Here is a 26,117-nt window from a genome sequence, read left to right as displayed (position 1 = left end):
TAAGTATTTTGCATTTATGTTCATGCATGAAGAGATGTTGGGTAGGGGAATGCCAGAGGTTTATTAAAATCTAACAGAATCAGAACTCTTGGTTCATTTTGGAAGTACAGTAAACCCCCGCTATTCAATGGGGTTACGTTCCTGAGAAATGCCGCGAATACCGAAAACGCGAGTACTGAGTTATGGCTTCCAAAGTATGAAATATATAGAAAAACTAGTCTAAAATTTTGTCGATGTATGTATTATATGTACCTTCATAATATGACTATGTACATAGTGAAATGCAAGCATATGGCATCGAAATGAAAATAAGAAACAATTTAATATTAAATGTAACATTTATTAGAAATTTCGAATAAATCTTTCAAACCAGCGCCTTTGGTAGAAGAAAAAAAAAACTTATCCGCCAGTGCTATCACCAGTTTCACTAAAGTGTTGATAAAGGAGTTTTGCCCTTTCGTGAATGATGAGTGAACTTATCGGAATTTTATTTTGAATTCGGTCTTCTATCCACAGATTTAAAGCCTTTTCCGTTATTTCTAATTTAACATCACGAGTTACAGAGCAAATTTTTGAAGCAATTAGCGCATTTTCACGGACACTATGGCAGATTTTTTCTTCCGATTTTTTGATTGATTGTACCGGTGACTCATTGATTTTATAATGTTTTGCCACTGAGGAGACACTTTCACCATTAGAAATTTTGTCTAATAACTCAATTTTATTCGCTAATGTCATCATCTTCTTTGATATTTTCACATTTCTCTTATTATTCGTAGCCATATTTTTGTACAGGTTAGAAAGAACTTGTCCACAATAAAGTCACTTTCGTCCATTAACACTCGAAAAAGTCTGTTTTACACTGCAAAACGGTAGATTTATCACTTTTGTAAGCATATCAATTTATAAATTGATAAATTTATTCAATTTATAAGCATATAAATTAAAAGCAAACGACAAAAACTTCCATTGCAAGCGCATAACATACTGAACAAGGATTAGCAAAAAACATCCACGCTCGTGATTTTGTCACCCCTCTCACCCCACCCACTGAGCGCTGTTTTGACCGGGAAAGATAATTTTAGCCACGTCCATGTTTTTTTATGGCGGATAATATTCACGGCGCTTTAAAATTCACATCTTTTTAGGTTTCATTTTATATTAAATCAGCGATCGCGAAACCGCGAATACAGACACCGCGAATAGCGAGGGTTTACTGTATAAACAAAACAAAAACTGGTAGAAACTGGATAATTGAGGTGTCCAGTCGCATATATAAATATTTGATAAATCAGGAGAGTTTATTTAGCAATGATGTCCTATCGGCTAAATGCATTTCATTTGGTCATTAGATGTTACAACTGTCAGTCATTTGGCCACACTGCAAAAACTTGCTGGTGATAAGAACCTGCTTGCCGCCACTGTGCAAAGAGTGGGCATACATATTGCACTTGTCTGGATAGTCATAAGCAAGATATGTGTGTTAACTGCTTGAATTGAGGAAATAAGGAAGATCATTCAGTTAGAGACAAGATATGTCCAGAATTTGAAATAGCATTGAAATTAATAATTGAAAGAACAGACATGTCTGATATTCGGAATGGAACAAAACGGTAGCCAAAGAAGTTCAGATCAGAATTACTGTGAATATGGGGATGGTACATGCAGAAATTGTAATGGATGGATTAATGGTAAAAGTAATATAAAAATAATCCAGCTGAATGCACAAGCTAAACTTCAGTTGTCACTTCTCAGCCTATTTGCCCAACTTATCTAGATCCATTTGGAGTATCATACTGTCTTTACTGTCGTTAACAACCCTGCCAACCTTTGTATCATCTGCCAACTTGGACATAAATCCTGATATACCTGGCGCGCCTCCGTAGCCAGGTGGGAAGGAGCAGCAGTGCGTAGCACACGCTTCTTGATTAGACCGGGGTTCGAGCCCGTCACCACGAAATACAGAGGATGCGGAAAGGTCAGGGAATGACCACCGCATATCCCGGAGCAATATGGCCTTAGTTGCTAATGCTCCTAAAAACCAAATAACAAACTAACAAACCTGATATACCTTCATCAATATCATTGATGAATACACAAAACAACAATGGGTTCAGCCCTGAACCCTGGGAAACTCCACTAATAACATTTGTCCACGAACCTTACGAAATTGATGAGAAACTCATGGCGTTCTCGCTGTCTACGAAAATTGTGTTGTGTAATGAACATAACCTGCGGTTGCAATCTTCATTTTCAACCATAACTTAGAGGCGACTAGACTGCATTTATGCTGTATGTTCGTTGAAAGTGAGGATGCAAAATTTTACTTAGCATCGATATACTTCCAGTATGGTGCAGATATTGAACCACACTTAGATTACATGGAACATCTGTTAAGAATATCTGAAGAACAAACAATAATTTTGTGCTTGGACTCCAATTCGAAAAAATACTTTGTGGTATAGCAGGTATACTGATAACAGAGGACGTTTACTGGAGGAAACTATCAATTGAAATAATCTCTTAATCAATAATCAGAGGTCAGAGCATAGCACATTTTGGACATTGAATGGGGAATCAAACATTGATATCACATTTTAAACTATAAGAGGGTATGTATATATCAATACACAGCCATTTCTGAATTAACAGAATATTTAAGGCGGCATTGTTTTAAGTTGTATCTCATATTGTGAATACCTTCACAACGAGTTGACATGATATTGCACTACTTCGAATAAGTAATGCTTCACCTGGGGAGAAGACTAATGTTACTTATTCTCAGATGGATACCACCACCCAGACGGTGGGTACCCTGGGTACCTACCCACCCACCGTCTAGGTGGTGATTTCGTTTTGTTGGATCCCTAGTCATATTGGAACTGAAGCAAATGAGGTGGCAAATAAGGCAGCTAAATCAGCTTTGTCCCTGAGAAGATATAAATTTTTAGTCCTATATACAGACTATAGACCTATTACACTGTTCAGCAAAATCCTTTGAATTTGTTTTCTTTCTTAAAATAGGCAAACTTTACTAATTTTGGGTCAAGAAAAGCGAATATAACTTCAGAAATTTTTTATTAGCTCTAGTTTTTGAGATACATTACTTTTGCTATTGTCTAAGAATATAGTCATTTGATGTGTAAAGGGGGGGGAGAAGAATTTTGCTTCAATCAACCAGAGGATTGTGCTGGACACTCCCCCCCCCCCCCCCCCAGAGTGCAGATTTTCCCTTAGATCTTTTTTCCATTGCTGAAAAGTCTTGGTAGACTCGTTCACTGTGCTTGTCACTTACTGCACCAGGGAAGAAGTCCAGATGAGAGTCCAGAAAGTGGATTTTCAGTGACATGTTGCAGCCTAATTGATGATACATTTCTGTAAGATTGTTCACAGTCTCAACATAGTTTCCAGCTCTTCAGTTTGCAGGAAGTTATGCACAACACTTAAAGGCTTCCCAAGCTGCGTTCTCATTACCCTGGAGGACTCACTCAAAGTTTTCATCCTTTAAAAGTTCATGAATTTGCAGACCAAGAAAGATTCCATCCTTAACCTTAGCATCACTCAACAGTGGAAATTGTTCTCCATCCTGGTTCATCCCCTTAAAGTTCTTCATGAGTCTCAGTTTCATTTATAAAGGGGGCAGAAAAATTTTGCTTCAATCAACCAGAGGATTGTGCTGGACATCCCCCCCCCCCGACACAGATTTTCCCTCAGAGGCCAGACTTTTCTCTTGTAGTGTGAGGACCTAGCCCGACTGTCCCACTTGCACAGGAAACACAGTACTTCGTGTATTCCAACTGCATGCCCAGCATATTGCAACCTTCAGGTCTCCACAGATCTGCCATTGGTGGCCTTTGTACTTCATTGCTTCCAGAATTAATTTCATATTCTCATATGTCCCCTTCATGTGATATTATCATATACATATATGTACAAAACTTACATAGATTTATATACAATTATATATACATTTCCATCATCCTGGTGTGTGTCATGGTGGCTGCAAGGCTACTGCCTTGCATGTTGGTGTAGAAACTCTAGGCCACTTCGCCACCAGGGAGCAGTGAACACCTGGGCAACTGGTGCCCGTCCCCAGGCATGATGAAACCGGCCTGGGTCTACTGTCCTATATGCACTTATGTGCACAAAATCCTGCACCACCGGAGGTGTTTTTTTTTTTTTTTTTTATGTAAACCCCAAACACGAGAGGTATTATAACCTATAGTACTTGTTACCGTGCTTGGGTTGGAGGTTGAGAAGACAAAAGAAGATATTTGTTGACATTGGACTTGAACTTCTGTAGACTGTAATTTTCAGGAAATACGTATGAAGGAATGTTGTTCCAGAAAACGGCAGTTGAATGAATAAATGAGGAAGATGAAAAGTTGGTTCTGTGAGTTTGAAGTTGGACAGTAAATGGATGTTGGCTGGTGTCAGCACGTGTTTGGACTGTTTTGAAAGAAAGAGAGCAGGAATTATAGAAACCAGTTCAGAAGAACAGTGCCCATGGAAGTATCTGTAGAAGCAGCATGCAGCAGAAACAGTACGTCTATGAGACAGTGAGTGGAGAGACTCTGTTAGAGATGAATCATTAATTAACCTAAATGCCCTATTCTGAATGGAATCAAGAAGCCTGAGAGGGGTTTTGGGGGCACCACCTCAGACGTGGGAACAGTATTTCATGGCAGGGTGGATTTGCGATTTATACAGAGTGAGCAGCTGTTTGGAAGAAAAGTAACGCCGAGAGAGAAAAAGAAAACCAAGTTTTTTAGATGCAGGGGAAGCAATATTTGTAATGTGCTTGTGCCAAGAGAGAGATTAGAAGTCAGAGTAATGCCCAAAAGAGATATATCATTTTGCCTAGAAATCGGAGTGTCACTAAAGATAAGTGTAGGAGCAGAAGAATCCTTTTTGCGAGATGAAAGACAAAACTGAGTTTTAGAAGGGTTGAAATCAACTAAGTTGTCTTTGCCCCACTGGAGAATTACCTGAAGATTGGCATTTAAGGAATTGGTAGCAGATTTTCAAGAAGTTGAAGCTGATTGAAGAGGGCAAAGTTTCTCAAAATGGAAAGTGGAATGTAATGTGCTATCATCGGCAAAACTATGGATAGGATTTCCAGTCAATGGAAGAAGGTCATTAATATACAAGAGGAAAAGAATGGGGTAAAGAACTGAACCTTGGGGACACCGGCATTAGTTGAGAAGTTAGAAGACAGAGAGCCATCTACCATCACCCTCAGTGAGCCATCAGAGAGAAAACTGGATAACCAGTTACTAAAAACAGTTGGCAAACCATAAGATGGAAGCTTGTTTAGAAGACATTTATGCCAAATACGATCAAAAGCATTTGAGATGTCAAGAGCAACTACTTGTGTTTCACCGAACTTTTCCATTGAATTAGTCCATAAATTGGTAACATCACCAGGCGATCGACACTGATGGAATCCATACTGGCGATTGTTGATCAGACGGAAGGTTTCTAGGTAGTTTAAGAGTTGGCGGTTAATTGATTTCTCCATTACTTTAGAAAGAGTAGAAGTAATTGCAATGGGAAGATAATTGGATGGGAGAGATTTGTCACCTTTTTTAGAACTGGTTAGATATGGGCAAATTTTCAAGCAGAAGGAAAAACACCTTTGGAATAAGAAAGTGAAAAAGGGCGGCAAAGAATAGGAGTAAGTTCAGGAGCACAGGTTTGAGAACAAGTGGAGAAATACTATCAGGACCTGGAGCTCTCTTAGCATCATGATTCGTCAAAATCCTTCTGACATCCTTTTGACTGAAGACCAAAGGAGGCATTGAATGGAGCATGTTGGGAATGGTGGGAGGTGTTTTACCAAGATCATTAATATATGAGTTGGAAGAAAAATGGGATGCTAGCAGGTCAGCTTTATCCTTGGCTGAAGTGACAACAGAACCATCTGGTTTGGACAGAGGTGGGAGAAGAGATGGGCAAAAGTTGTGGCCAATAGCTTTGACAAGGGACCAGAATGCTCGGCTACCATTAAGGCAAGAAGCAAGTTTTCTACTCTTAGCATGTTCAAACTCTAGTGTGGACTGATTAATAACTGCTTTACAATTGTTGCGAGCTTTGGTGTAGGCAGAAAATGAAACTGAAGAATTAGAAACAAGCCAATTACGATAAATAAATAAAACAATAAGTTTAGTCTCTGAAGTCTCCAACAAGTAAAGTGGTTGTATTGCATCGGTTGATGAGTCATCTACCACCTAGTATTGTCTGGTAACACAGAGGGAGAACATTCCTCCATGTTGTGTGGGTGCCACTCCTCGACCCTTGCTTACTTTGGTTCACGCCTTTTTTTTTTTTTTTTTTTATGAAAACCCCAAACACGAAAGGTATCAAAACCTATAGTACTTAGTACTGTGCATGGGTTGAAGGAGAAAGGGGGAGGGGGATGCCGGAAACTTTGCTCTAGAGACTAAACATGGGTTTTACCACTTCAAGCCTCCAATAAACAAAGTGGTGGTATTTCACCGGTTGATGAAAGTCATCTACCGCCTCGGTGGTCATCCACAGTGTGCTTGTGCATGGAGGTTATACCCCAGGATTACTAACAGTTCTGCCATCGGGAAGGTGCAAGCAGAGGATTTGGCTGTCACTGACTGTTCCGGACTTCTCTGAAATTGGGTCCACTTGACTTGAATGTCACCCGAATATCAGTTCCATCAGAATTTTAGCCTCCCAGGTAGCAAGTACAGCTCGTTTGGCATATATGGGAGAATGTCTGTGACAACCCCAAGGACCAAAGTTACTCATGATCTGGATGTAAGGAACGATTTTGACATATTTTATTTGGATTTTAGCAAAACATTAGATTCAGTGCCTCATGAGATGTTACTGAAGCTTGAACAGGTTGGGATTACTGGTGAGATTCTAAGGCGATTTACTGGGTGGCGGCAGGGCAGAAGGTTGTGATTAATGGATATTCTTCAGATTGGCGTTACATCAGGAGTGGAACCCATCAAAAAAATGGTTCTTGGACCACTGTTAGATTTGGGAGTTACCATACGAGCAGATATGAAGTTTTCTGAACAGTGTAAACCTGGCAGCCTGGAAAGCCCATAGTGTCCTATCGATGATTTATCAAACCTTATCCTATAGAGATAGGGAGATCATAATCCCATTGTATAAGGCAATTGTAAGACTACATTTGGAATACTGTGTTCAGTCACAGAGGCCTTACTCAGAAAAGATAGAGCTTCTTGAAAGGATCCAAAGATGAACAACTTGAATGGTGAGATTGGCAAAAGGATGACTGTACAAGGGAATGAAAATGAATGAAAGTGGAATTTTCACTGTTATGAAGAATTCAAGAACTAGGGACCCATAAATTCAGATTACAGGATCTGATGTTTAGTTTAGTTTGTAGAAAGTTTTCTTTTAGCCAGTGAGTCGTTGATTGCTGGAACAAGTTGCTCTTGCAGGTAGTTTTTTTTTAAATGAAAATACCAAACATGAGAGGTATTAGAACCTATAGTACTTAGTACCATGCATGAGTTGAAGGTTGAGAAGATGAAAGAAGTTGAGGGTGACAGTTTGAATAAATTCAGAAGTCATTTGGAAGTCACCTGTATGAGGCAGGAAACATACAATTTGTATCTTCTTATCTACTTACTGTTTTTTATTTATTTATTTTATTATTTTCATGTGAAAATATAGTGGCACCTAACAGTGGAATGTAATGAAAATGCGAGATTAAAAAGAAATTGTTTACAAATATTTGTATTGTTGCAGTCATACTATTCAACAAATGGCTACAATCAGATGGCTAATTAGGCTGTTGGCTTGGATTTTGCTAACCTCTTCCAAGACAATGTTTTCAAATAAAATAAAATATCTTTCATGCATACAAGGTACACAGTTTTTTATTATTGTTATTATTTTTTTTGCCAGTGCAGCAAAAGCCCGTGGCTTCCTTGCATTATGTGGCGATTACTATTACTAAAATGGGTATCCAGTCAGTTAAACATGAAAAATGAAATTCTCCAGGCAAGAGATCTGCGACAACCTGTTTCTGGAGTGCAATAACTTTCAAGGAGATTTTTTTTTTTTTAAATGCCTGATAACAGGTAATCAGACCTGGATCTTGCATTTTGACTCTTATTCTAAACATTCTATGGGATGGACATATCTTCCTTCTCCAGGGAAGGAAAAACCCCTGAATTGTCAGATAAAAATCGCAAAAAATTATGGCTGCAGTGTTTTTACAACAGAGAAGGCCCAATTTTGATTGATTTTTTTCCCCTCCCGAGAGAGGGGGTGGGTTGGACTAATGAAAGATATTGTCAAGCACTTGATAAGCTTAACAGGGCTATAAAACAAACAAGTTATTTAAGTATGCAGTACATCACATTTCAAGCATGTTCAATTTTTCCCCCCTTAAATTAACTGAATTTTTTCCCTTATGATTAATAGAAGTGAAAGGTAAATATAATTATCTTCCTATCAATTAATTAAGATCATTGTGCCTGGATTTTTATTGGTCTGATTTCAATGAAGTTTGGAATGGCTTTACAAATATCTTTATAAGGGCCAAAATATAAAATTTAATGAAAATCCATCCACTGATAGTGTTACGTGCAGATGGACAGACATGGTGAAAGGAAAAGGTGCATATACTGGGTGGTTACAAAATAAGTTTCCCTATTCAGATCTTAGTGTCAAAACGGTTAGAGAGAGCGATGTGAAAATCCTGTGGGCATGTCATTTAGGGTATAGGGAAGCAATTTGTAGAAGAAACACAATTAGTTCCAATTTCTGCCACCAGGGGAGAAATTGGCACTGTAAACATGAGATGTAATACCTAAGATTAAATTTTAATATCAGAACTTAGTAATCTACAGATGTTCTATGTGCTTTCCTTCACTTGACATTCTGAAAATGGAGGACTGCGTGCGACACAGTTTCATGTAGCATCTCATTGGGGATGTTGGCTACATGCAGTTTAATGCTTGCTTTCAAATTGACAAGTGCTTGTATGCTGCCATGGTAAACTGTCTTTCAGATATCTCCATAGCCAGAAATCACAGGGATTGAGATCTGATGATCGGGCTGGCCAGAACTGTGGAAAGTCTCTAGAAATGATGCGATCATTTCCGAATGTTAAATGAAGCAGTTCCTTCACTTGTCAACAATGCGGGGAGGGGCACCATCTTGCCTGAACACTACGGTCTCCAAGCATTGCCTTTCTTGCAGAGCAGGAATAATGTGATCTCTTAGAAGAGTGCAGTACCGGGAACTAGTTACCGTACACCTTATGGTACCATGAGGTGTAGACTCTTCAAAGAAAAATGATCCGATTATAAACTCTGCTGTGTGAATCCACACCATTACAGTATGGTGTGGATTCACACAGACTTTGTAGTGGTCCTTCTTGCAAGCAGATAGATGAGAAGTTCCCCATATTTGGCAGTTTTGAGCATTTACTGATCCATGGAGAGTGAAATGTGCCTCATCAGACCACAAGATCATTCAAGCCCATGTGTCATCAAGTTGCATACAAGCCAGAAATCGTAAAGCAAAGTCTATTCGTTGTTGCTGATCACTGTGGCATGTTCTGCCCCGACTGTTACATTATCAGAAAAAAAAAAGGTAGGATCTGATCACACCATATGATTACCTTAGCTGAATTAGCATTTTTTTTATTTATTTATTTTTTTTTTTATGTCAAATAGTGACTGTTCTGTTTATGAATCACTAAAGATGAACATGAGCCTTGTTGGACATTATCTGTTCATTTAGGCTGTTTGGGTGTTGGTTTTTCAACTCCAAAAAAGTTTGTATGAAAATGCAAGCAATTCAGTTTTTCACATTCTGACAACTTTTATGAAATGCATATGTATGGATAGAATTGGTGTAATAGTATTCTAACATTTTTCTTCAAACGTTAAGTGTTGCAGCATGTTCTAACTGATTGACATAGACTATGAATTATTGCATTAATAACTAGCTTTGTTTTCTATGGATGTCACAGAACCTTTGTGCAGACACTTTGCCTTTACTAAGCCCATTGTTTGGTAACCCAAGTCAATGATGCAAAGGCATACTGCAGGTTTGAAACTGATGACAAAACCTTTTGAGTTCCGTTATTGAGCTCATCCTCACGAATAATTCAACACAGGTAATTCATCAATTCATAAGCCACGTTCTGGCATGAAATAGCAGGAAACAATTCTAATATCCTGCATTCGATATCTGATCATTGCATGTGAACACATTACATCTAGTGTAATTTAAAAAAAGTAATCATATTTAAAAATGTTTTTATTTTCTGCTGTACCCTGTATAAAATCTCTCACAGGATTTCTATATTAAATATAAAATGCCATTAATGAAATTTACCATCATTGTTATATAGCATCCTCAATAAACTTACACCTGAGAAGTTCCACAAGCTGAGGGAGGAGTTACTCAGCGTTGGACTAGATTCTACTGATATTTTGAAAGGCATTATACTTCTGGTAAGGTTTTTTTTTTTTTTTTTTCTAAATTTTTTAAAGTGATTTTCTCATATTATGCAGTATCTGTTGACTGTCTTAGACATTTAGTCCAGATAATCTCTAATACTATAAACTGGTGCAGTAAGAACAAAGAAGTTGATGTTCCAAAAATTTCTTAAACAACCAACTGCTTGTAACTGTTACATATGAACTTTAGTATAGGCATAAACATATCAAAAGTCATTTGCACAAGAGTAAAAGTGCTTTAGTTTTACCCCATGTTCATAGATTTTTAACTAGAATTATATAACACTATAGGCAGAATGGTATAACTACAATACTGCCCTCTGCAAGTACAGGCTATGTCACTTCATTTGGGTTTTGGTTCAAACTCTTCCAGGTTGATTGATTTATTTTGTCAGTTTCTGTCATCCGTGACAGTGCATGATTTTGCCAAAGCAGGTACCAAAAAATTTAACTACTGCTGAACTTAAGAATTTAAACTTACAAGATACACAAAAGGATGTAATTAACAAGAATTAGCTTTGTAAAAGTAAGGATTGAATTTACAGAATAGTACAAAAAATATCTTCTAAATTATAGAAATTAAATTAAAGAAGATATTGAAGAAATTAAGGAGAAACAAAATGGTTGATTCCTTTTAATCTAGTAAACTCTTAATCCAAATCTCATATAATCCACTAGAAAACAGCCATGCAGAACACCTGTATTCTGACTACCAATCTCATTGTTTTTTCTGTCCAGATTATCATGCTTTGCATTCTTAACTAGGGACTTCCTAAATCTTCCTGGCACATAAATCAGTGCCTAGGATTGCTGAGCTGCTGGCCCCCACATTCTTGGCACTGCAAATCATTTACAGTTCTGCTTCTGTAATCAGCCTTTGTTTGCCTGACCTCCTTTGTGACTTGATTTACAGACAAACTTATATCTGCCATAGGCTTCTGTGTCACCTGCTAATTTATATGCATCCCATGCATTTTTCTTTCTTCTCTGTCACGAGCCTCATCAGTTCACCCAACATCCATTTAGGCCTAAATGTTGAACAGTATTTTTCTTAGTTGGTATGAAAAGGCTAGTAGCTATCAAGATTAATTCTCTGAAGGTCTCACATTTAGAATTCACTGTTGGTAATATCATCAGTTAATCCCACTGTATAGAATTCAAAAACTGCCTGAGACAACAGTAGTCACCTTTACAAAAACAAAAACTCTTCCCTTTACCCTTGATGGTAGTTACATCTAAGAAAATCCCGTATAGACTGTGATCACTGTCACGTTAGCATAAGTGTTAGTAGAGGCATACGATGCAAGAAAGCAAGGTTATACAGCATCAGCCAAAAAAAAAAAAAAAAAATTCCTCCCATTTCATCCCTCCATTCGTTCCAAATGTCTGTCCAGCTCAGCCTTAAATTTATTTAGGCTATCAACTTCCACAATAAAAGATGGAAGTCTGTTCCACCAATCAACTATCCACTGGCTAAAGGCAAATTTCTACACATCTAATCTACAACTGTTCTTTTCTTTCTTTCCTCATTCTTTCCTCAATTTGAATCTATGCTCTCTCAAGTTCTTAATCTGAGCAAGAAGAAGAATCCTATTCAAGGCCTTATACACCCCAATCAGATCACCTTGCAGGTGCCTACTCTCCAGGTGCTGCAATTTGCAGATCTTAAGCCTTTCTTGGTAAGAGCATCCCTTTGTTCCCCTCACCAATCTTGTTGTCCTTCTTTGTACTAATGCATAAGTCATCACTGCTGATGACCAGATCAAGAGTATTACTTCCTCTGGCTGCCTCTCGAACATGTTGTTGTAGAAAACAATCCTCCAATAAATCCACAAGTTCCAGTCAATGTCTGGAAAGTTAAAATCCCCCATTACAAGACATTCTGATTTCCTGACTCACTTATTTCTCTGCACAATTGTTTGTTGCACTCATCAGTCATTAGGCCTATAACACACTCCTACTACTGTCATTTTCCGTTTTTCACACCAAACAGACTCAACATTGCACTTCCTTAGATTTTGTGTTTCTTAACTAACAGCATAACCCCTCCTCCCTTCCTATCCTGTCTATCCTTTCTGTACACATTGTTCTCCCCAAATTCCAATTCTGCACTGTGTATATCTGTGTGACACTGTCTCTGATATCCCAACAATATCTGCCTTAGATGCCTTGATCAACACTTCAAATTTATTTACTATACATCTAGCATTGGTGTACATGCACCTGCTGTTACTCTTAGTTATTGGCGCCTCCGTAGCCAGGTGGGCAGGAGCAGCAGTGCGTAGCACACACACTTCTTGATTAGACCGGGGTTCGAACCCATAACCACCAAATATGGAGGATGCTGAAAGGTCAGGAAATGACCACCGCATATCCCCGGAGCAACATGGCCTTAGTTGCTAATGCTCCTAAATACCAAATAATAATAACAACAACAACAACAACTCTTAGTTACTCTAACACAGCCCATGTATTTACTTGTTCCATGATGACTGCCATCAGCTCTTGAAATCCCCATCAACTTGCTCTCCAGACTTCTGCTCATTACAATAGAAGCAGTGTAAGAATTGCTTTTCTCTCTGCCTGCGGTTACTGTTAATCATTTAGTCTGTGAATCCTTCCAAGCTAGCAGTTTTCCAACCTGCCTAACACTGCCTCAATAGCATCGGCAAATATTCTTGCGCCCTTTCTATTTAAGTGTATCCCATCCCTGTAGAAGCAGGCTCTCCTGTTTGCAGCACAGACCACACTGAAAAAAATTCTACCCATGAGCCTTGAACAATCTCTCCAGGGCTGAATTGATCATCAAGGAAGATGAAAAGTTCATCTTCCTTGAATTGCTACCAGTCAACATCCATTTACTGTCCAACTTCACACTCACAGAACCAACTTCTCATCTTCCTCGTTTATTCATTCAGCTGCTGTTTTCTGGAACAACCTTCCTTCATACGTATTTCCTGAAAATTACAGTCTACAGAAGTTCAAGTCTAACATCAACAAATATCTTCTTTCGTCTTCTCAACTTCCAACCCATGTACTAAGTACTATAGGTTCTAATACCTGTCGTGTTTGGGGGTTTCATTAAAAAAAATTGAGTTAATCAAGAGAAATACTGAACAATATATTTGAATAAGCCAGGATAAAGATAATGAAAACCTACTAAAAAATTAATCATATTAATGTTTAAGAGGGAAGTTAATATATATTGTGTAGGCCACATAAAACTGTGATAAATCAGTAGAGTTGAGGATACCATGAATAATCAGGATAGGATTTAGGAAACTTAAATATATAAAATGTCTTCCATGAAGTGTAGGACCTAAATAACTTCTGTTAGATTTTTTTTTTTTTTTCCAAAATTCATTTCAGTTTGAGAGATATAGTCCAGTAAATGAGACATCTTTTCTGTTCTCTGGAGTTTTCCACTTCTGAATATTCTCTTCTAGTTACTTACATAATTTATTTAGAATAATGGCTGAAAGGAGACTTACTGTCTTATTGACATTTTATAATTAATAATTATTTATCCTCTATTCCTCAACTACTTTCATTCACTTTATACAAGAATGAACTTAATCTTAAAATTTTGTTAAATTTAACCCCCCCCTCAACTTTCATCAGTGGCAGCTAGTATATTATGTGTATCTACTCTTGTCTTCACAAGGGCTTTTATTATTTATTTAATTCTGTAATCATAAGTGAACATCAAACAAGTCTGGTCTTCTCTTATTTCTTGGAATTTTATATTTGTACCCTCAAGTCCTTTCTTCCAAAAGGGAGAAACAGACCATCATTCATTTTAGTGATGTTTAGTTGTCAAATTTTGAAGTACGCACCTTCTAATCTGTTCTTTATTTTGTGCACCAATTGCACTCATCACTAATCTGGTTGCCTTTCTTTTAGCCCTGTAGGAGTAGTCTCCAGACCAGAGTACAATATTCCAGATGTGGTTTATAGTATTCCAGATATGGTTACATGGTCTTGTAAATTTTGAACAATAAGGAAGGATTAGAGAATATGGACAAATGATCTAATAGAGAATATTTTTTTTTTTTTTTTGCTGATGCTATATAGCTTGCATCATTTGCCACTACTTATATTAGCATAGGTCCTATAAATGAACAGAACACATGCTTTCCTAGCCACTTGATATTTCCTTCTTCTCCCCCCCCCCCAAATTACTTTCCCTCCTACATATGCAACTGATCCAATCTTTTTTGAAGCTTAGCTTGAATTGTTAACCAACCCTTCCACCTTCAAATCATCACCAAATTTTAACAAGTTCTCTTGGATACCATTGTCAATATAATTTATGAAAACTAGAAAGGGAGAAGGGCCCATTACACTGATCCACCTGAAGACTTACCATTTATGACCGCCTTCTGTCTCCTGTCTTTTAGCCAGCCTGCAATCATGCAAACCATTTTACCCATAGCATTTTTTTCTAGTTTATACAGCAGGCTTTCATGAGGAATGGTAACTAAAGCTTACTAAAGTCTAGCTGTATAATATCAAAATTGTTTCTGGTATCTGACTGTGTAATGAGTTCATTGCACTAATTTACCAGATTGATCAGGCATGACATTTTGAATCTATCATGCTGGCATCTATTGAGGATACCATTCTTGATAAGATGGTGCTGAACTAACATCTGCCATTGCAGAATTTTACCTTGCTGGCCTATAGTTTCCCAATTCCTCTTTAACACATCCTTCATGGATTTGGGAGGCATTAGAATTTCTACAGTCTGAGGGGATCTTCCCATGGTCTGATGATGCTCTTAGCAACATGTCTTCATTTCTGATCCCCAGCCACATTGGGATCTTGGCAAATGATTTGATGGACTCTGCAGCCAAATCAGTCACTCGTTATAATTCTTGTCTGTTAGTCCTGTATATCGACTACAGAAAAGTAATACAAAAACTGGTTTCCCAATGGCAACACTCTTGGCATGGGCAGACTGAAATTAAGTTATGTGAGATTAAGCCTGTAAGTGAACGCTGGCCATTTAGTCTGCACAGGGGACCATAAAGAGGAAGTTGTGTTGGTTTGGCTCTGTATAAGATGCACTCACCTGACACATGCTTTTTTGCTGAAGGCTGATGACTCTCCTATGTGTGAGCATTTTGACACCATTTTAACTGTGAAACATGTCGATATTGAGTGTCCTAAATTTTTAAATGCATGTCATTTATATTTTAGTGCTTTTAACCATCTGACTGGGCCTTGTACACTAATTCAAGTTTTAACTGACAAAGATGATGTCTGCAATTTTTAGCTTTTTAAAAATTACAAACCTTTATACACACATAAATGTTTTTTAGTATGCATCTTGTATATTTCCTTTTTTTTTTTTTTTTTATTTACATGTTTTTTTTTTTTTTTAAATCTAAATTTACTTGTCTTTTAGCCATTTGTACATTTTGCTTTATCATTTTTAAGTAACTTGTGTTTTAATATATTTAAATATCAGACTTGGTTGGTTGCTCATGGTCTTTAGTCACTCATGTACCATAAAACAAATATCAATCAATTAACATCTCAAATAGTCTGACACATTCACATGTACATTTTTAATTATAACTGTGTGTGTGTGTGTGTGTGTGTGTGTGTATATATACACACACACACACACCATCCTTCCTTTAAGCCCTACCTCCTTTAATCTCAGTAGCATGCATTTTATAGCAAATGATTCTCTGAGATTGTTATTTTGCTTATTTTATAGTAATCTGACTACCTAACATTCTCCAGAGATTCAAGCTTGCTTTCAAATGTAAATATCTTTGAATCATTGTGTTCAACTCATTTACCATTTCTGCATGCTTTCTATATTCTTCCACTGCAACCAGTTATGGGACCTATTTGATTTACTCTCTCTTTCTCTCCCTTTTATTTCCACATATAAGCAGAACTGCCTATCCTTGTTCTTAGCTCTCTTTGCTGGTGCTTTCTGGTAATCAGCTTTTATTCCATCATTAGTTTTGTCACATATATCTTATAAATGCTTGTACGTTGGAAATTTTGTGAGTCTAACTTTTTTTACAGACTACTGCATGTTTCTTTTTCTTGGTCAATTAAATTTTTAATCTTGTTTGTCATCAGTTATAACTGAATATATACCATCCTCCTCTAGAGATTTGTCCTCTGTATGTTTTTTATCTTATGTATTCTTTTGTATTTTTTAATTATTTAATTAGTGGTTATTTTAATTGCAGTTGGTCAATAATTGCAACTTATTGACCAACTGCAATTAAAATAACTATATGAATTATAATTCAGGATGGCACTTTCAAATGTTATATATATGTGTGTGTGTGTGTATATATATATGGCAGTGATTACAAACTCCTCTTTTCATGCCTAATATTGCATATGTGGAGTTCCTTGATCTTAACTTAGGGACTATTATTATTGTTTTATCTGATGTAAAGCCATAGGGTTTACAATCCCACTTTGATTACAATCCCAGTTTTTGTTATTATCTCTAACAATAAATTTAATCAATATTATTTTTCGAATCGTAATTTCAGATAAAAAAAATTGTCTTTACTGGTACTAACAAAGCATTAAAATGTAATATAATTGGTAGAACTGTTATTAGGATGACAGAAACAGGTATGTGTGAGTCACTCATTTCATTTGGTCATTTCTTCACTCATAACCCCATGATTAGTGGAGGAATATCCATGTGAATGAATGGATTGATAATGATAATAGTATTAACATTATTTTTAGTATTAGATTAAACACAGGCATATATGTTTATTGCTAAAAGTGCAACTTTAGGCACGCAATTTCCATAATATCCATTAATCTAAAAATTATACTTAATATCAATTTTATGTGCATATGACTAATTGCATATGAAAAATTGTAAATCAGAAATTGTTATAGACCAATTAGCTTGTTATCCCACATCTACAAGTTGTTCACAAGGGTCATTACTAACAGATTAGAAAGAATACTTGATGAGAATCAACCAAAAGAGCAAGCTGGCTTTAGGACAGGATTCTCAACTATGAATCACCTTCACATAATGTCATAGCTAATGGAGAAAGCAAATGAATATAAAACACCATTATGCCTGGCATTTGTGGATTATGAAAAGACATTTGATTCCATACAGCATAAGGCAATGTTTTGGGCACTGGAAAGACAAGGCATAGATATCCCATATATTATGATTTTGAAGAAAATATGAGAATGCTACCTCCTTTATTAGACTAGACAAAGACCGTAGCAAATTTAACATTGAGAAAGGAGTTCGACAAGGAGACACAATATCTCCGAAGCTGTTTACTGCTGCCCTTGAGGAAGCTTTCAGAAGATTAGACTGGCCACAGAAAGGAGTCAATGTGAATCGATAGTACCTAAACCATTTACGATTTGCAGATGACATTGTGGTCATAAGCCACGATCCCAAAGAATTAGAGGAAAATCTTAATCAATTATGCAGTTAGTAAGGATTTTGGACTAAAGATGAATATGGCTAAAACAAAAGTAATGATGAACAAGTATGCCACAGAAAGGGAATATAATGAGTGAAGGAGCAGTAATTGAAAAGGTGAAGTCATATACTCATCTGGGACAAGTCATTAGCTGTAATAATGATAAATGGCTGGAAGTCAAGAGAAGAATAAATTTTGGATGGATAGCATTCAGGAAATATAGTCACATACTGAGAAGCAATATCCCAATTTGTCTGAAATGTAAAATAATGAACCAATGTATACTCCCCACCATGACTTATGGAAGTGAAACGTGGGCACTCACCAAAAGAATGGAAGAGAAGCTGAGAACTACACAGCGAAGAATGGAATGAATTATATTGGGAATCAGACTGTTAGATAAGAAGAGAAACATGGATTAGGCAGCAAACTCAAGTAAAGGACATTCTTATCAAAACTAAAGAACTAAAATGGTCTTGGGCAGGACACATAGCTCGAAGACATGATGACAGATGGACTAAGAAAATAACAGAATGGTACCCAAGAGAAGCTAGAAGAAAAGCTGGAAGACAACGACGGAGATGGACAGGTGAAATTCATGAGTTTGTGGGTAGTAAATGGATGGCCATTGTGCAAAACAAAGAAGTGGAAAGTTGTTGGAGAGGCCTTTGTCCTGTAGTGGATTGATTATGGCTGATGATGATGACTAATTGTATGCAATAGCATTAACATAACAAGTTAAATATTTTCTAAAGATTCTATATTATTAAAATTAATTCTAAAGGTTACATTATACTTCTTCAGTCAAAATAATCAGCAATGCAGATCCAAACTGAATATCATGCCGGAGGAATACTAAAATTCACGCTGATTGAATTTTAAGAGATATTTTGACCTTTTTTGTTTATGATTGGTGAACTTCGGAGTTTTCTAGAGGGTTAATGTTTAGATATCTGGACAAATTGGACATGTAATCACCTCCTTAATTATCTGACCTCACTTTTGGATTGCTTTTTTCTAGAGTATGTTAAATAGGATGTGTTTGTGATGGATACTGTATTACTTGGTGACCTTAAAAACTTCACTCAGTTTTTGGTAAATCATACTAGTGACATCAAAAATGAACAGTTGAGTCATCTGGAACACTGTATTATATTACACGAAGGCCATTTTGAGCAGGTTTGTGCTGTTTCTAAATTAAAGAATTTAGGCAGAGTTGTTTTTCGGTTGATTTTTGTATCACTATGTACTATTTATAATGAATTTTATTATTCATAGATCTTTGACAAAGCTTTAGATGAGCCCAAGTACAGTTCTATGTATGCTCTGCTATGTCGTAAATTATGTGAAGAAGCCCCTAACTTTGACCCGCCATCAAGCAGCACTGGTAGTCATAATAGTAATGTAAGTCCTTTTTACTATATGTCATTTCCTAATATACTGTAAAAGATAAAACAATCGTTCAGAATCTGACATGATCTTTTATTTTCTTATTTTTAGTGCTCAAATATGAGCTAAGTGTTAACATCTGTATAGTAAACTTCAGATATTAAAAAAAAAAGGTCACCACAAACGCACCAATATATTACCAAGCTTACTAAACAGGATTGTACAAAACTCATTTTGACGTAATAAGAGGTATTATATGCTCAGTATCTCATATTTTTATAAACTTTAATAAATAACACAGGGATTACCTTGATTTCTTTATAGGAAGGCTTCTTTTCCAGCTCTTAGTCCATCACGTAAAACAATTAAAATACAATAATAAAATTAATAAAATTCATTTTAATATGTTCCATACTGACTGTATGACAGCAATTCAATAATCCAGAATCATCGTTGAGGCTCCAACTCGACTCCAAAAATATTAAGCATGACATGTCTATCAGCATAGGAAAACATTATGTCCAAATTACAAATAAATTAAAAACTAGTATAAAATACGTGAAGACAGATTTCTTCCTCCTCTTCATCTGTCTTCACATATTTTATATAAAATTTGTAATATGGATATAATGTTTTTCTATGCTGATAGGTGCATCATGGTTAATATTTTTGGAGTCAAGTTGGAGCCTCAATGATGATTCTGGATTATTGAATCGCTGTTGTACAGTTGATATGGAACATATTAAAATTAATTTTATTATTGTATTTTAATTTTGATGTGATGGACTAAGAGAGTTGGAAAAGAAGCCATCCTATAAAGAGATCAAGGTATACTCCCTGTGTTATTTATTAAAACTCATTTTTGTACTTTTCACACTCAAGCATGTTACAACATTCTATTTATATTGGTAATATAAAATCTCTCTCTCTCTCTCTCTCTCTCTCTCTCTCTCTCTCTCTCTCTCTCTCTCTCTGCCAGAAAATTTCCTGAAAATTAAATATGCTACCAATGAAAACATATCTTGATACTAAAATTTTCAGGAAATGCACAACTTTCATTCTAGAGCTTGTATGCTTTTCCTGTTTCTTTTCAGAGTCAAATTTTTGAGATCATTCAATTCCTCTTGTGAAATTGATGTCTCATTGATATTGGTTATTGATCTAAAGAGTTTTAAAAAACCATAGGGTTTGTTATCAGGGTTATTGTGAGATGATTTTTTTCATCCAGTTATATCCATATATGTTTAATGGTAACTGTCAGGATCGTTAACACATTGGTCTCATTGGGCACAGTAAGTAGGAAATTTGTAATTTATATCTTCAGTTAAAATATATTTTGCTGTACAGTGAGTTACATTTTCATGTTTCCTACAGAGCATTTTTAAAGCCACTTAACTCTTAAAATTAAAATTGCCTACATTGCTAGTTATCTTGTGGTGAAACATATGAAGCATGTTCAATAAAGAATAATCATAATTTTTTGTGACCAACTGTGCTGCTTGCTATGTCTAGTTGAATGGCAGAATTTAAGATCGAACCAGGCTGCATCATATGGTAACTGTTCCACAGGCATAAACATGGCTGTTTTTGCTTGTGGAACCATGGGTGAGACAAGAGGAAGAGCATGCTGCTCTCATTTTGTTTTTCTCAAGAAAACATCAGCTGAAGCATATGAAATGTTAAGAGGCTTATGGCAAATCTATGCTTCCATATAGCATGGCTTGTAGATGGTTTAGAATGTTTAAAGATGGATGCGATTCAATCAAAACTATTGGCAGAACTGGAGCTCTAACCGCTGCTGTCACAACAGAAACCATAAACACTGCTTTTGTAATCATGAGAGAAGATTGTTGTATACAAGTAAGGCAACTAGCAGAGATGTTGAGAATATCAGTCGGAACTATGCACAGTATTCTCCATGACCATTTGCATATTACACGTGTTTGTGTATGCTAGGTTCCAAGTATGCTCACCTGAGCAATAACAAGTTCTCGTGCAAGTTTGTCAAGAGCTGCCATGAATGGTTACTGAAGTTGATGAGGTTCTGTACAAGGATAATGGCAGATGAGACATGCCGTAATCATTTTGACCCAGAGAGTAATCAATAAAGCTCTGTTAGGAAGTCTACATTATTGCCAGCACTGGAAAAAGCAAATGTTGTGGCTTCTGTAGGAAAGGTTATGGTCATTTCTTTTTTGGCATTCAAGCAGTGGTTTACCTGCCTGTTGTGCCATGTCATATAACTGTTATTTTTGTTACTTTGCCCGATCACATTTGTCACAAATGATCACAAATGCATGCAGGTGGTTGGATGCTGCATCATGACAGTGCAAGGCCTCACATTACTTATACTGTCATCAAGTAGCCAGCATTAATGTCAGATTCGGGAGGCAACTAGAGGGAGTAATACTCTTGATTTGATTATCAGTAGTGATTCTTCATGCATTAAGAATCTGCAGATAAATGAACCACTAGGTGGCAGTGATCACAGTGTGCTGAAGTGGGATTTACTCAAAGAGGTAACTACCATTAGGGGTAAAGGGAAGGGTTATTGCTTTCGTAAAGGCGACTATGATGGACTGAGACAGTATTTAAATTCTATACAGTGGGACCAACTGATGATGTTACCAACAGCAAATTCAAAATGGGAAGCATTCAAAGAACTTATCTTGGAAGCTACTAGGCTTTACATACCAACTAAGAAATATTGTTCAAGGTTTAGGCCTAAATGGATGTCAGATGAACTAATGAGACATATGGCAGAGAAGAAAAATGCATGGGATACATACAAAATTACATGTGACACAGAAGCCTATGATAGATACAAGTTGATCTGTAACCAAGTTACAAAGGAGGTTAGGCAGGCGAAGGCAGATTACGAGATATCTTTGGCAAGGGATGCAAAGAAAAACAGCAAAGAGTTCTTTACTTATGTAAACTCTAGAAGGAAGGGGATGAATCAGATTGGTCCACTTGATATCGATGGTTCAACTATTGATGATCCTGCTCAGGTAGCTAACAAACTAAATGAATATTTTGCATCGACATTCACACATAGGAGTTATTCAGTGAGGGGAATGCCAGAGGTGTATTCAACTCTGGCAGTAAGCTAGAAACTGAGAGTAAAGTGGAGAAGAAATTGTTGAAGATAAACACAAGAAAGGCACCTGGGGTGGATGGGATCTATCCAGTTATATTAAAGGAGGCAGCAAAGGAAGTAAGCAAACCCTTAGCCATAATTATGAGAGCTTCCTTGGACTCAGGGGAGGTACCCACAGACTGGAGATGTGCAAAAGTGACCCCAATTCCCAAAGGAGGATCAAAGGCTGACACAATTAATTATAGACCTGTGAGTTTAATTTCTGTTCCAGGAAAATTAATGGAGGCACTGGTTAAAGAAGCACTGCAATCTAGACAAGACTTCAGTTATAGCTCGGACACAGCATGATTTTGTTAAAGGGAAGTCTTGCCTGACCAATTTGATTGGATATATTTGATGCAGTCACAAAAGAACTGGATGCAGGGAATAACTTTGATATTATATACTTGGATCTTAGAAAGGCTTTTGATACTGTTGCACATGGAAGACTGCAGCACAAATTGGAGCAGTGTGGCATTGGAGGCAAATTGCTGCTATGGATAAAGGGGTGGTTGAGGGGAAGAAGACAGAGAGTGGTAATCAATGGACACTGCTCATCGTGGACTAATGTTATTAGTGGAGTCCCTCAGGGTTCAGTGTTGTTTTCTGTATTTCTAAATGATATTGATGATGGTATATCAAGCTTAATGTCCAAGTTTGCAGATGATATGAAGGTTGGTAGGGTTGTCAAGGACACTACTGATGCTATACTGCTGCTGCAACAGGATCTGGAAAGGTTGAGCAGATGGGCTGAGAGGTGGCAAATGAATTTTAACATTGACAAATGTAACATGGGAAACAGCAACCCCAGAGCAACGTATCAACTCTGTGGTACTACACTGACAGTGGTAGAGAATGATAAGGACCTGGGGGTGGTTGTGCAGGCAGATGTGAAGTTCTCTGAGCAGTGCAGATGGGCTGCAAGAGTAGCTCATGGTATCTTGTCAATGATATACAGGAATTTTTCTAGCAGGGATAAGGAGGTGATTATTCCCTTGTATAAGGCAATGGTCAGATCACACCTAGAGTACTGTATACAGGCGTGGAGACCTCATTTCAAGAAGGATGTAGAGCTGCTGGAACGAGTACAGAGAAGGGCAACAAGAGTAGTGAATGGAACAAAGGGGGGTGCTCTTACGAAGAAAGGCTTAAGTTTTGCAAATTGCAGTGTCTGGAGACTAGGCACCAGCGAGATGATCTGATAGAGGTGTATAAAGCCTTGAATGGTTTGAGCATGCTCAATGCTGATGGGATTCTCCCTCTTGCTCAGAATAATCACCTGAGAGGGCATAAATTCAAATTGAGGAAAGACAGATGTAGGATAGACGTGGGGAAATTTGCCTTTAGCCAGCGGGGGGTTGGTTGGTGGAACAGACTTTCATCCCCTGTCATGGAAGTTGATAGCCTAAATAAGTTTAAGGCTCAGCTGGACAGGTATTTTGACCGATCAGAGGGGTGAAGTGGAAGTGGTGTTTTTTTTTTTTGGCTGATGCTGCATACGCTTGCTTTCTTGCATCAAATGCCTCTGCTAATGCTAATGTTTTCCTCATCTGCCCTACAGTTGATCTTGTATCCTCTGTTTTTTATTTCCAGATTTAAATAAGGAGCTGTGAGGAAAATGTTTCCAATCATCAGAAGTTGTAAAGACACTGGAGGTGATTCTTAAATGCATGTCAGAAAATGACTTCCACCATGCTTTTGAAGAATGACAGAAACATTGGAGTAAGTGCATTTCATCAAATTGAGACTACTTTGAAAAGGATCATCAAAATACGGATGAATAATAAAGACATTTTGTGAAAAAAAATCATGGTCATTCTTTATTGAACAGACATTGTAATTTGGCTCAGAAGCTAAACTACAGATGGTAGCACACATTGTGTGCATGCACAGTTACTCATGCAGTAACGCACTTCACTTTGTGATACGCCATGGTAGGGAATAATTTCGACATCGTTTATTTGGAATTCAGCAAAGCATTTGACTCAGTTGACCAAGCATTGACCCTGTTGGAAAATGTTGAATCATTGACCCTGTTTTTTTTTACCGAAACATTTCTCAGTGATACATGGAAATGTTTGCAAGGTTTATAGACCATCTACATGATGTGAATTGTTGAATAGGCTTTTTCTAATAAGATGGCACAACTATAAACATCTGTGGTGGCACTGAAGACAGTGAAGTTATTTAAAGACCATTTGATCTCTAAGGAACCGTGGCTGTCAAGATTATTAGACCTTACGTCCTGATTTTTTTTCCTTTGGGGATATATTTAAAGAGTGGGCATATGTGAACAATCTGCACTTAATTGTTGAACTAAAGGATGACCTCATCAAATTAAGTTCCAGTATTGTCCTCAGTATGCTTCTTCACTGTTGACAGAAACTGGAGTTATTGGCCTTGAGCATGTTTAGTCCAGGATTGTGGACATTTCAGATATCTCTCATAACATGTTGGGACCTTATATTACAGGTCTACATGGCATCCGAATTATATTTGGTTCCTGTAAGTGTAACTGGATATACATGCAATCATACAGGTTCGGTGACTTCAAAAATACTTTATATGAATGTTATGTTAAGAAGTAGCTTGTTCAGTTGAAACAGTCTTGACTTTCTCTCATATTGTGAGACTGTTGCAACTAGTTGCCTCACTATTGTTCTTCTAATAAGTAACACTTCCCCTAAGAGAATTGTTGCTTATTAGTAATTACTGCCTTCTGCTGGACATCCATTTTTGTGTTTTTTTTTTTTTGGCATCTCATCAGTGGGAGGATGAGCACCCATCAGTGCAAAACCTGACAGTCTAGTTGCAATTTAACTTACAATTATGAGAGAGAGAGAGAGAGAGAGAGAGAGAGAGAGAGAGAGAGAGAGAGAGAGAGAGAGAGAGAGAGAGAGAATGTCAAACGGTTTGCAAGTTTAAACATAGATAATTTAGGACATTAGCTTCATGTTTTTCACAGAAATCTCTATGCAGGGTTTACTTATGAATTTGCATAGTTCATCATGGATAATAAACTAAGCAAAGTTCATAAATAATTTAGGGCTTATGTCTTAAATGATCTATGTTTAAAGAATTTTATTATTATTACCATTATTTTCCTGCGTGGTGGCTTCATTCCTGGTGTAATCTTGCCTGCATGATGTCAGTCAAAAAAATAAAATAAATGTGATAATCAAAAAATGGTATGAGATGGAAAGATTTTGGTTTCATAATCAGCTTAGAAATCCTTGAATCATGCCTGAAAAAAAAGCAGCATTAGTGTACAGTGTTATTGGTTAGACTTCAGCTAGAGAACCTAATCCAAGTTCTATCTATCCCCCCCCGGCATTTGGGGGAAATAGCCATTTTATAATGGTGGAACTGGGATTAGCTGTGATTTGTGGTATCCCCCATTTGGGATCCCACATCAACAAATCAAACCTAATGGGGGGGATACTTCATTTGCAGCCTCATTTGGCTGCAAATCAAAATGTATAACACCCCAAATTCTCATTTGGTGGATCCAAAATTTTTGAATGCTTTTAATTGCATATCCTGTAGTTCTTCCAGCAGTGTGGATATCTCTTTGAGAACAAAGAAAGAAGGGATAATTTGAAATACTCAATTTTTATTATTATTATTATTATTATTTTTTTTTTTAAG

At 36.9% G+C, this 26,117-nt stretch overlaps 1 protein-coding gene across 1 annotated transcript in view; it reads left to right on the top strand.

Annotated features, from left to right (window-relative positions):
* NAT1 (N-acetyltransferase 1) overlaps positions 1–26,117 on the top strand; it is a 321,119-nt gene that overhangs the window by 7,718 nt on the left and 287,284 nt on the right. The window contains exons 2-3 of the mRNA XM_090388830.1: positions 10,382–10,484; positions 19,220–19,345. Coding sequence (XP_090244956.1) covers positions 19,259–19,345 — 87 coding nt within the window. The 5' untranslated portion in view covers positions 10,382–10,484; positions 19,220–19,258. The remainder of the gene's footprint in view (positions 1–10,381; positions 10,485–19,219; positions 19,346–26,117) is intronic.

Source organism: Mastigoproctus giganteus, chromosome 14, assembly GCF_048544385.1.
Source record: "Mastigoproctus giganteus isolate SK-2022 chromosome 14, ASM4854438v1, whole genome shotgun sequence".
In the NCBI taxonomy this organism is placed as follows: Eukaryota; Metazoa; Arthropoda; class Arachnida; order Uropygi; family Thelyphonidae; genus Mastigoproctus; species Mastigoproctus giganteus.
This window is presented reverse-complemented; position numbering and strand designations above follow the sequence as displayed.